Genomic DNA, 13,015 nt, shown 5'->3' with positions numbered 1-13,015 from the left:
AAAAAAACTATTCAATAATTTAAAACTTAGGTGGAGTTCTATCTTCTAGTTGTCATGGCTGAAACTAAAGCTCCTTCAGAAGAAAAACATTTGCTAAATATATGCTACCCATTATATGGTTACCATCAAGGGAAGAGGTCATTGCTCAAATTTTTTAAATGGCAGATATATGTTGAATAGAAATAGTGTGGTATAGTTGATAGTCACACTTGGAGTCAGGAAGGCCTCTGTTTGAAGCCTGCCTCAGATCCTTACTAGATGCGTGAGCTTGAGCAAGTCACTTAAATTCTTTAGGCTTCAGTTTTCTAACATATAAAAAGAAGGGGTCAGGTTCAATGACTTCTAAGGTCCCTTCCAGCTCTAAATCAGTAATCCTACCATTATAAGGATATCACCTATGTTTTTCTTCTTTTCTTGCTCAATAATGTCTGAATGAGCCCATAAAATGTGTTATAACGTCTTTCCGTGGTTTAGATCTCTAATCAAGAAAGCAAGTCCACACCTAAAGCAAGCCTAACAAACCAATGGCATCTTCAAATTCACATAACTTGTTATTTAAAAGAAGTGAATACTATACAAGGATACTATTTTCTTAAGAACAGAAAAGGAACTTAGATGACAAGTGGTTTATCTTTACATAGGGCTAATTTTTTATCATTCCAGAATATAACCATCTTGTTCCACAACTTAAAGAGTGTTGCTCTGTATGTGTGTTTGTCTTCTGTTATAATTCCATATGTTTTATTTTATGCATTTAAACATATTCTTCTGAAAAGCTAAATTGCTAAAATTCCTAAAAGAGATAATGGTGCACAAAATCACAAAGTCAGGAATCCCTTGCCCTAGAAGAAAGGATGTTCTTTGAGGATTAGCACTCCTTCATTTTCACCTTTGTATTCTGTATGCCATGCACTGTTCATGGCACATAATTGAATTATATGTTTCCTTTTTTTAATTTAATTTTTTTAAATTAAGTTTAATTAATTAATTGATCAGTTTAGGATATTTTTCCATGGTTTACATGTTCTTTTGCTCCCCTCCTAACAGTCCTCTCCCATAGCCAACAAGTTACTCTACTAGGTTTTTCATGTTTCATTGATCAAGACCTATTTTCATATTATTAATAATTGTATTAGAGTGATAATTTAAAGTCTATGTCCCCAATCTAATCCCCATCGAACCATGTGATCAAGCAATTGGTTTTCTTCTGTGAGCTTTCTCTCTTCTCCTGCCCTTGCTCATTCAATTAAAATCTTCAAATCAATTTATATACATATATACTTTATTATTTATATGTTTGAATATACAGTGATCCCTCATCTATCTGGGAGTTATGTTCCAGAGACTTGTAGTAGCATTATATTTATTTTATTATTTCTATATATTTTAATGTTTTATAAACCCTTCCCACTCTCCTATAAACCTTTTCCACAATCTTATTAACCTACAGTCACTGAGCCAATCAGCACCTAGGATAAAGAACATAGCACTGTAGTTGGTTACCTTTAATTCCATTAGCCAATAGTGTGCTCTGATAGGTGTAACTCCATGATACAAAATTATATATATATACGTACATATATATGTATGTATGTATTTTAAAATCTGTGATACAGTGAAGCCATGATAAGCGAACCTCAATATAGCCATATATAGGGCCAACTATATTATATACAAATTATAGATTTGTTTACATAATTTAATAAACTCCTAATTAATATTAATATAATTCATCAATATTAAATAGTAATTGATCAGTTATTAATTTCTTACTGTGGCTGAGACATTTGTATTGCTTCCTTTGCCAGAAATGAGCTTCCACTCTCTCCTATGTGCACATTTATTGAAGTCTCTTCCTTCCTTTAATGACAGACTATTTTTTTAGAATCCTTACCTTCTGCTTCTGTCTTAGAATCAATACAGGTTCTAAGGCAGAAGAGTGGTAAGGGCTAGGCATTGGGGGTGAAGTGACTTTCCCAGGGTCACACAGCTAGGAAGTGTCTGAGGCCAGATTTGAACCCAGGACCTCCCATCTCTGGGCCTAGCTCTCAACCAGTCAGCTGCCCAGCTGCCCCCAATGACAGACTATCTTTTAAAGAGTTTCCTTTCACATTCATGAATGCCAGTAGAGTAGAACTTCCCAATTAAATAACTTACATGTTCTATGTATACCTATTTCACATTCTTATTTGAACCTATTAGGGGAAAGCCAGTTTACTCTCTTCAAACTTCTCAAGGCACTTTTGCCTTTACCCTTCTTTTGTATTTCTCAAAATTATTTTGGTTTGTGCCTTTCCCTTCATTATAAGCTCCTTGAGGGCAGAGATTGTTCTGCTTCTCATTTCTTTACCTCAGTTGACAAACTTTGGGCTTTGGACATAGTAAGAGAAATGCTTCATGAATAACTTTGAATCAAATTCCACCACTTAATCTGCCACCCTGGCTTCTACCCAAGTACCAAACTCCCAATTACACATTAATTGTTTGTATCATAGAGTCCAGGGCTCTCCTATGTCTCTGCCAGAAACAAAGACTTGGATTTTTTCACATGTGGTATAGAACTTTGTGATTTAATTTTATGTAACTATATTAAAAATGAAAACTCTAAATGAACATAGCACAGACACTAAAAGATCCAATCAATCAATTTTAGAGGAATAAGAAAGTTATTAAATCAGGAAGTTCTACTACATTGTCATTTATCAACATGAAACGATACTGTTTCAAAGATGGCCTGTCATTAAAGGTCACTGACAACTAAGGCTTTCATTGCCTACCACTTTGTACTTGATTGCTTTCATGACTTCTACAGTATACACTGAGGATAGGAGTCATACACAATTGATCATAGTTTTTCTTCATTTAAAAAAAAGGTTTTCTTTTTTTGTTGCCTTTTGTTTTTATATAAAAGTAATTTCTCAAAATGCTGTCTCACTTTCTATCCACCATTCCCCATCCCACTTCTTAATTTGAACTCTTCTTTCTAACAAAAAAAACCTCAATAAATATGACTACCCAATATAGTGAACCTATCATATATACACTGAATATATATTGAAAACTCTTTCCTGCCTTAGTAGTACCCAGTCTCTTTGATGAGAGGAGTAGAGTACTGAACCCAGAATCATCAAGACCTCAGTTTAAACCACCTCCAGGCATTTATTAGCTGTGTGACCCTGAGCAAATTTTTTATATTCTGCCTGCTTCAGTTTCTTCATGTAGATAATAGTGATATCTACCTTCAATGGTTTTTGTGAGGATAAAATGAGATAATATTTTAGAAAATATTTCTGTAAACTTTTAAAGTACTATACAAATGCAAATTATCATTTCCATCTTCATTCTATGTGAAATTAGTATTGATTTTTCTATTTCTCTTCTCCATGGTCATTTCATTTACAGTGCTGTGATTCTTCTGTATGGTGTGGTTTTTTTAAAATCCTGTTTATTTCACTCTGCATCAGTTCACACATATCATCAGTAACCATGAATTCAATTATCATCTTTCTGTAGATGACTCTCAAATCTACATATCCAGCTTTCATCCCTCTCCTGATTTTCAGGTGATTATCGCCAAGTGCCATCTGCACATTTCTATCTAGATGTCCTATAAACATTCAAAAATGAATATATTCAAAACAGAACTTATCATCTTCCCCTGAACTCTCACATTACTTGATTTCTTTATTCCCATCAAAAGTATCACCACATAAATTTGATACCTGGAAAACATCCTCAACACTATTCTAATTCATCATTACCCCAATGAGATGCCATTATTTGTCAGTTCCACTTTGTCAGTATCTTGCGTATGCATCCTCTTCTTAACTACCAGTGCCATTTCTACCCTATCCCAGCACTCATCACTTCTTACCTAATCTATTGTAATAACCTTTTCCTTCATCTTTCTGTATCCAATTTATCCCCTTTCTAATCTATCCTCCACAGAGCTGTCAAAGTAATATACTTCCAGTATTAGTCTATGTTTGTTACTGTTCTGTTAGATAAGCTTCAGTTGCCCCTAAATACCTTTAGGGTTAAATAAAAATGCCTGTTTGTCACTTAATGTTTCACAGTCTGGGTTTAGCCTAACTCTGGAACAATAATAGGTCACTTGACTTCTAAACACTCTTCTCCAACCAAGCTGCTCATTTACTCTTTCTTCTACATAAGATTCCAACTCCTGTGTCCATACTTTTGGAAATGCTATCTACCTTAAATGGAATAGAGACAGCTGGTGGCACAGTAGATCATTGAGCCTGCAGTTGGAAGGCTCATCTTCCTAGGGTAAAATCTGGCCTTAGACACTTACTAGCTATGTGACATTGGGCAGGACAATTAATTCTGCCTCAGTTTCCTCATCTATAAAATGAGGGGGAGAAGGAAATGGCAAAGCATTGCAGTATCTTTGCCAATAAAACTTCAAATGGGGTCAGGAAGAATTAAACACAATTTAAAAATGAATGAACTACATGCATGGAATGTTTTCCCTTGATTCCTGTTTCCTTTAGCTTCCCATAAAGCTCAGCACAAGTGTCACCTTCTTCAAGAAGACTTTCCTTGTTCCTATTGTTTTGGCATTCCTTGCCATTCTCCCCTCTTCCAACTCATAACTGCATAATTTTATATCTAGCCTATACTTCATTATTTATGAATCTGTGATCCTTCCAGGGGGATGTTTACCTTCTTGAGGGAAGGGACTATCTTATTTTATCAAGAATGGTCTTAACATCCTGACCAGTGGCTGGTGCACTGATTTCTGATTGGTTAATTTCTCAGAATTCCTCCTATCATCATGTCTGGTTGCATAATAATATTCCATTCTATTTAGATACCAAAATTCTTCAGTCATTCTCTGACATGACCACTTTGATTACAGACCTCCGTAACCATAAAAAAGACAATTTTAAAAACTGTATTCTATCCATGAATAATTTTGTTAAGGTAATACGGACACATTTAAACCTCTTTTCCAGGAGAGAAAAGAACACATAGAAGGAGAATTAGGTAGTAGAAAACAAAGTAAATTTGGACTCAGAGATCATGGCTTAAGTCTTGTCTCTGATAACCTTATTAGCAATGTGACCTTTGACAAGTATCTTCTCTCTAGATCTGTTTCCTCATGTGTAAAATGAATGGATTGGCCAGAGGTGCAGAACTGGATTACAATGTAATTTGGAAATAGAACATAGATATTGTTAATTTGTGGGTTTCTAGGTCGATGTGCCATCTGTTTTACACTACTGGACTAGACTATCTTTAAGATCTCTTCCAACTTGACATTCTTTCTCTTCCTAAAATGGATTGACTTAATGCCCCTTTCACCCCTTTTCACACATTCTACGATTTTATGACTGTGAATGGGATTAAGGTTCACAAAAGATAAAAAGATGAAAAATAAAAGGTTTCAAAGCTTGATTTTGGTCTATTATTCAATATATTCTTGCCAGTTGATCAACTGCCTCTCTACACTTTTTATTAGGAAACATGTCACTGTCTACCTCATTGTTTAAGGTATAAAGAGTCAAGCTCTAAACATGGTGGAGGGGCTAGAGTCAGAAACCAAACCGCAATAGTGGTGTGTTTGGAATTATCAATCTTCTCATTTCCACTTTGAAGTCTCTAATATAAGTTTCATCTTTTCATATTGAGTACAAAGATCAGGGAGGTAGGGAACATCTATTAATAAAATCATTTTCAATTTGTTTTGTAATTAGGAGATGCCATATGAAAAGCTAAACAACACTCTCATTAGAACAAGAAAAATTCCTTCATGTGTTATTAAAAATGTTTCCCTTTAGAGAATAGCACAGACAATCTTAGAAAAAAAGCAGCCAACCAAACCAAACCAATTACATCAGGGAATACCCACAAATGTGGACTGGAATGGGCTTTTGTTTTCAATTTAATTTACATGGGCTTGAACAATCACAGAACGTAAGAAACATACTTGAGCTTTCTTTTGTAGCTCATCAAATTTTGGCCAAAGCAGAGGAGTGTAAATATCACATTCTATAGAATGTTTGATGATTACTTGACTCCATCCTGAACACAAGATGAACCCTTAAGATACAAAATCCAAGAATGGAAGAAGAACTTGGTTTTCTGAGACTCTACTGGGACAATGGAAACTTGAATTTGTATTCTCTAGTAGGCAGTTAGGGCACCTAGGGGAGAGAATGTTAGACCTGGAGTAAGAAAGATTTAACTTCCTCAGTTCAAATCTGGTCTCATATACTAGCTGTGTGACCCTGGGTAAGTCACATAGCCCTGTTTGCCTCAGCTTCCTCATCTGTAAAATGAATTGGAAAAAAAATGGTAAACCATTCTAGTATCTTTGCCAAGGAAACCTCAAATGACAACATGAATTATGGGACACGACTGAAAAAGAATGAACAAGATTAATTTCTAGTGGTCATTTGTAGTTGGTCTGTGAGGTAGTTCCCTCTTGGTGTTAATTTTAATTATTTAAATTTAAATTTAAGAAGCATTTATTAAGTGCCAACTAAGCTCCAGGCACTGTGTCAAGTACTTTTCAAATATAATCTCATTTTTATCCTCCCAACAATCCCTCCCCCAAATTGGTATTATTAGTCTTCCCATTTCACAGATAAGAAAATGAGGCAGACAGGCTAACTGATTTGCCTAGGGTCACAAAGTGAAGTAAATGTCTAAGGCCAAATTTGACCTCAGGTGTTCTGACTCCAAGTCCAGGGCTCCATCCACTATACTACCTGTCTGATTATTTTAATGGAAAACACTATGAAAGAAGGGTAGAAAAGAAATCAGATTGAGGAAGGTTTTGAATGTTACTACAGGGCTTATAGACAGTTCATAGCACCATTTAGCCCTGAAGAAGTCATTATAGGTCAGTGTTTCCTGACTCAAACTCTCCAGCCCTAGCCACGTGTCCAGATACTCCACTTTGTACTTTGTCCATTATAGACCCAAGGTACTGGCTTGAGGCAGAGACTAGGAATCAGGGAGGGAGAAGGCAAAAAATGGATGCAAGAAGAGCATAAGCCTAACAGAAGAAAGAGGGGAGAAATAATGTTTGTTTAATTTATCATTTCTAAGGGGAAAGATCTTATTCATCTTTATATCCCCTTCTATACAAGCAGCAAAATATTAAAGGTCTTCTAATCACATCTGGGGGGGAGGGGCAGGAGATAAAGCACTGGATTTGAAATCAGGAGGTCAGAAATAAAAGTCTTGCCCCTGACATGTTCTAGCTGCATAAACTTGGGAAAATCATTTCACTTCTCAGCCTCAGTTTCCTCATCTGTCTAATTGGAAAATGATTATCATTATACAAATATAAATAATTTCTACTATAATCAACATCACTCTTGGGGGAAATGTAGCTAAGGGCAGAAGAAATTACTTTCCCAGAGTCACCATGTAAACTGGTTGCATACATGGAGCTAGAACCTAAGTTTCATGGTTTCCAGTCTAATGGTTTTTCTATTTTAACATAGCCTTCTTCCCATTTTGAAAATGCATATAGAGAGAAATGCAAAAATAATAGAAAATATGAATAGAAAGCTAGAGAAATAAAGGAGAAAAATAGATGCTATGATTTTTTATATTTAATATTGGTCATCTTTTATATGAGAAAAGAAATATATCTAGAGGAGATTTCTACTTACCTTCTCAAGGAGATATTCACTAGCCTGTTCTGAAAAGATATGAATTTTATCTTCCACACATTTCTTCAAAATGTCTATCTTCCTTTTATTCTTGGCACGCTGCTTTTTGACTTTAGATTGTTGCTACAAAAGATCACAAAGAAATAATAATGAGCAATAAAGAACTATGGATGTAACGGTCACCAACCCTATAGCCTTAGAATCCCTTGTACAAATGAATGAAAAGATATTAGTCTTGATCCTTAGGTGACAGACATCCATCCAATACTTTGCCCCAGTAAAAACCCATCCAGGTTGTTAGTAACTGCTCAGGTTTTTATTCCATTGGCATAGTCTCAGGTCATTGTCATACCATGAGTCATGTCAGTAGGAAGAGGTGGCATGGTGTATAGATTACTGAATTTGAAGCTAGCAAAACTTATATTCAAAGCCTGATTCAGACACTTCCTAGCTGTATGATCCTGGGCAAATCTTTTAACTTCTCTCAACTTTAGTTTTTCTTCAGAAACATGGATAATAATAGCAGCTACCTCACAGGGTATTTATGAGGATAAAATGAGGTGATATTTATAAAGTGTTATATTTACCTTAATGTGATTATAAAATGCTAGCTATTATGATAAAATTATTTAATGATAATTATTGTGTTATTACTCCTCCTTTTGTTGCAATGCCTCCACTACTATATCTACAACAACTCTTCCTCCTTCTAGTTAAAACCTAAATAATTCACATCATCTGTTTACTCCAACTCTTTCAATTTCCTCCTCATATTCATACTAAATCCATCACTGCTAGAAGCAACCCTTTTCATTCAGTTCTTTTTCCCATTATCAAAATATCTCAGCAATTAGTTATTCCATACCTTCTCTAGAACTCCACTCTATTCTTACCTACTTCATTCTCATAAAATGACCTTGCCTCCTATAGAAGATTGGCAGGAAATATTTCAACTTCTCTTTTCTGCTCTCCTAAACTTCCTTATGCCTTTATTCATTATTCTCTTTAGAATCAGGACCCTAGAATCTCAGAGGAGGATGGGACCTCAGACATCACTTAGTCTAACTTATCTGAACAAGAATCTCACAGTCTTGCCCTCAAGTGGTCCATTAGCCTTTACTCAATAACCTCCAGTAATGTGGAATCCATTACCTTCCACAATAGTCCATTTTCAATGTATTTTCAGTATCTCCTTTCTTAATCACTTTTTCCTCTAAAGTGTTTGCTCCTTGGGCCATCACCTTGACTCATGACATGTTCAGTTACGCATCTAAATATTAAATATAGCAGCATCAAAACCAAACAGAAAACAACATAACTGCTATTTCCCCTTCTCTTCTCTTTCACAGATGACTTTAGAGAAAGAATAGATTGGAATCCTTGTCTCTACTTTACATCATCTACTTAACCCCTTGCAATACAGTTTTTCTCCCTACTCCCCTTCCAAAAGTTTTTTTCAAAGGAAGAACTCATCTTCAAATATATTGATATTTTCATATTCACTATCTTTGACATTGCTACAGCATTTAACAATGTTTTGGCCCCTCATCCATGATGTAGTCCCCAATGGTAAGAACAGACGCCAATAAAATCATAATAGCCTACCTAGAATCAATCACATGGTTCCATGATCTCACCTGAGGTTACTAACCCCTTCCTGCTGTACTTTGTAGAAACTGCATGTCCTTCCAAGAAACTATTGATGCAGGGACTCTGTGAGAATCTGGGTTAGATGGTTACATATCCATATCCAATCAACATATTGATTTATTAGGTAAACTAAGTCATTGTACTAAGATTGTAAATCATTACTAACCATTGTCCATGTAAAAAGATTTCCTAATCCTTTAGCCTATGTAACATTGCCCTATAAAATACTAACTGTGATGAAATAAACTTTGGCTTGATTCACCATCAGTGTCCTGATCCCAGAAACCTATCCATCCTTCTCATCCCTTTCCTGAATCCACAACTGCCATTAGCAAGCCTGATACCCTACTCTTCTCCACAACCTTCCATGACTTTGCCCAATCCCAGTTCTCTTATGTGCTTGATTTCATCTTTTCAGTCTCTTTTACTAATTCTTTTTCTCCTTCCACCTCTGTGTGCTAAAAGTAGAACATGGAAAACTGTTTCATAAGACACCTTTTTTTATTCTGTCTTATTGGACCCATCTGCTCATATGACTTCAATGATCACTTCTATCAAGATTTATCTTGAAACTACATATCTTGCAATAATTTCCCTCAGAGTGCCAGTCACATGTATCAAAGTGGATTTTCTGTGGGTACCTCAAATTTAACATATCCAAAAGTTAGATCCTCTTTTCCCAGCCATTGTCCCCCCCCCCCAAGTAGTCACTCCATCTGATTTATTCTCTTCAGATTCTGGTTACATGATTCTTCCAGTCAGCAGGTCAGGATTAAAATATTGAAGTAATCTTGGATTTTTACCTCTACTTAACCATCCACCAGTCTTCAAATACTATTAATTCTATCTTTAAAGTATGTCTAACATCTCTTCCTTTCTTTCCACTCATGAGCTATTATTCTGGTTAAGGTTCTCATCACCGTTGAGGTATTGTAATAACTTCCTAATTAGTCCTTCAGTCTCCAATCTCTTCCCATTTCTTTAAATAATGCACTAATCAGATTATAGAGTTCAACTTGAAAAATGGGGAGGGAGGTGAACTTTAGTGGCTATTCATTGCCTAAATATTATTCCTTTTCCTGGCATTCTGGCTCCAGTGCTTTCATCATTTTCTCACATTATTTTTTAACACATACTCTATGTTGCAGCAAAAGTGGAACTCCTCATCTCTAATCATATTCCAGCTATAATATCCTAGTTTTTGCTCATAAAATCTTTCAAACCCCAAATGTACTTTTCCTTGTTCCCCCTTATGCCAACTGAAAAAGACCCAACTCAAATGCTTCCTTCCCCTATTCAAACTTTTATGATCCCTCAGCAAAGTTATCTTTCCTCATATTTTGGAGCACTTTAACATGATCTTACATTTATACTTCTCAATTCTTCATTTTAAACCCTTACATTATGTTTTAGCACCCCTTCTAAGACAGAAGGACAAGGATTAGGCAGACACAGTTAAGTGGCATATCCAGGGGTCACACTTTTAGAAAATATTTAGGGTCAGATTTAAACTGCAAAGTCCTGACTCCAGGCCTGGCACTATCCACTGTGCCACCTAACTACCTCCTCCCAAGTTGTTTTTAAGCCTTACTGTCTTGGTACCAACTCTTGGTCAGAAGGTAGTTCTCACTTCTTATTCTCATAATAATTATATGTAGTTACTCCTTATCAATTCCATTTAACTATAAGCTTCAGAGCTTATTTCATTGTTGTGTCTCTAATACCAGAGTGCTTTGTACAAGTTAGGTATTTTGGAACATAAATTTAGGTACTATTGATCATATATTTAGAAGTAGAAGGAATATTAGGAATTATCTAATTCAACCACTCCATTTTACAGAGAAAACTAAAGTCCATTGGTATTAAATGAGTTACCCAAGGTCATATAGGTACTAAGTAGTAGTCAGAATTCAAATCCACACCTCATTTGAGATCCAGTCCTTTCTTAATTCTATTTGCTTCCTATCTTTATAAAGGTTTAATGAGTTAAAATCCTTTGGAGCCAAAATCCATTTAATGCCTTTTTCTATCTAATTGCAAAATACTCTTTGTAGAAAGAGTAGAAAAGGATTGTGCATTTCAAAAAAAATTCTGACTGGACTAATTCTTAAATGTGAAAATTAATAGGAAAAATGCAAAGTCTTATAATTGGATTCTTCAATTTGACTCCATGCATATAAAATGGAAGAGGCATGGTTAATAGATAGTTCAGAGAAAATATGATGGCATCTTAGATTTGGAACTAGAAGAAAAATTAAAAACCATTCAATTCAATGTCCTCATTTTATAAATGAGGAAACTGAAGCTCAGTTATGGTAAGTGATTTGTCCAGGGCCATATATAACTACTGAGTTTCAGGGAGCAAAATTTGAAATTAGGGGACACCCTGACTCCATATTCAGATTTCTGTATCCAAAGGCCCAATGGCTTATATGATTCTACATAAATCAAAGATTCAGCTGACCCAAAATAAAATACATTAGATTGAGATGACTTAATTCAATATGAGTTAATAGTGTGGTATAGTGGTCAAGAGAGATAATGTGACTGTGGTACAATCAAATGTAATGGATTTCTCTACTGGCAGCAATGCAATGATCCAGGACAATTCGGAGGCACTTATAAGATGCTATCCACATTCAGAGACAGAACTTTAGAAATAGAAACACAGAAGAAAAACAACTGCTTGATCATGTGGGTTGATGGGGAATATGGTTGGGGATGTAAACTCTAAATGATCATCCTAGTGCAGATATCAATAATATGGAAATAAGTCTTTACACATGTAAAACCCAGAGGAATTATGCATCAGCTATAGGGGGGGAGAGGAAGGGAGGGGAGGGAAAGAACATGAATCATGTAACCAAGGAAAAATATTATAAATTAATTAATTAAATAAAATATTTTCAATTTAAAAAAGAAAGAAAGAAAACTAATATGAGGTTGAGTTCCAATGAAGAGCAGAATAATAATCATCATCCTTTTGTACTCGGTTTTCACTGGTTAGAGACCATACTTGGAATATCTAATCAATTTTGAGCACCACATAGTAGGGATGACATGGAAAAGCTGAAGAGTATGCAGAGGAAGGCAAGTAGGACAGTGAAGCACCTTTAAATTCATACCATGTGAAGGAAATAGGGATATTGAACTTAGAGAAGTGTTAGAAGAGTTCCCTACCAGTAGGACTGGCCTTGTCTTTTCAAGATGCCAGAGAATCATTTTAATGGAACTAATGTAAATTTTGGCTTCTTTCTTTAAAAAGGCAACTCATTTCTGACCTTCATTTAATATTGTCTCTTTGGAAGACTTATTAGAAGGTGCCATATTCCTAGATTGTGCAGTTCTTCTTCTGAGATAATTCTCAATGGCCACAAATAAGTAACAAGGTATAATTCCCAATTTGAAGTGACCTTCATTTTGCATGTTAGTGAGGTAGTCTGTGAATGAAAATAAACTGTGATAACATCAAGCAAGACATCCTCTTGGGCAACAATATCAAAACTTTTGTACCCCCCCCCGAGAATACAAAGGAAGAAGAATGCTTTTTGAAGGAAAGGATATATGTTCCATCATATTAGCAGGCAAATAGTTTGAAAATTTCGAACTGTGAAAACTGCTGACAAGACTGGATTATCTCAAAAGCTGAGAAAACAAAAGGCAACTAAGGATAAACATTTCTATCACTTTTAAATGATTTTTCATAATTCATCAGA

At 35.3% G+C, this 13,015-nt stretch overlaps 1 protein-coding gene across 2 annotated transcripts in view; it reads right to left on the bottom strand.

Annotated features, from left to right (window-relative positions):
• The window catches only part of EVC2 (EvC ciliary complex subunit 2), a 209,632-nt gene that overhangs the window by 59,604 nt on the left and 137,013 nt on the right, over positions 1 to 13,015 (bottom strand). For both annotated transcript variants that reach the window (XM_007496745.3, XM_007496747.3), the window contains exon 16: positions 7,650 to 7,772. In XM_007496745.3, coding sequence (XP_007496807.3) covers positions 7,650 to 7,772 — 123 coding nt within the window. The remainder of the gene's footprint in view (positions 1 to 7,649; positions 7,773 to 13,015) is intronic.

The sequence above is a fragment of the Monodelphis domestica genome, chromosome 6 (genome assembly GCF_027887165.1).
Source record: "Monodelphis domestica isolate mMonDom1 chromosome 6, mMonDom1.pri, whole genome shotgun sequence".
NCBI classification, from domain to species: Eukaryota; Metazoa; Chordata; class Mammalia; order Didelphimorphia; family Didelphidae; genus Monodelphis; species Monodelphis domestica.
This window is presented reverse-complemented; position numbering and strand designations above follow the sequence as displayed.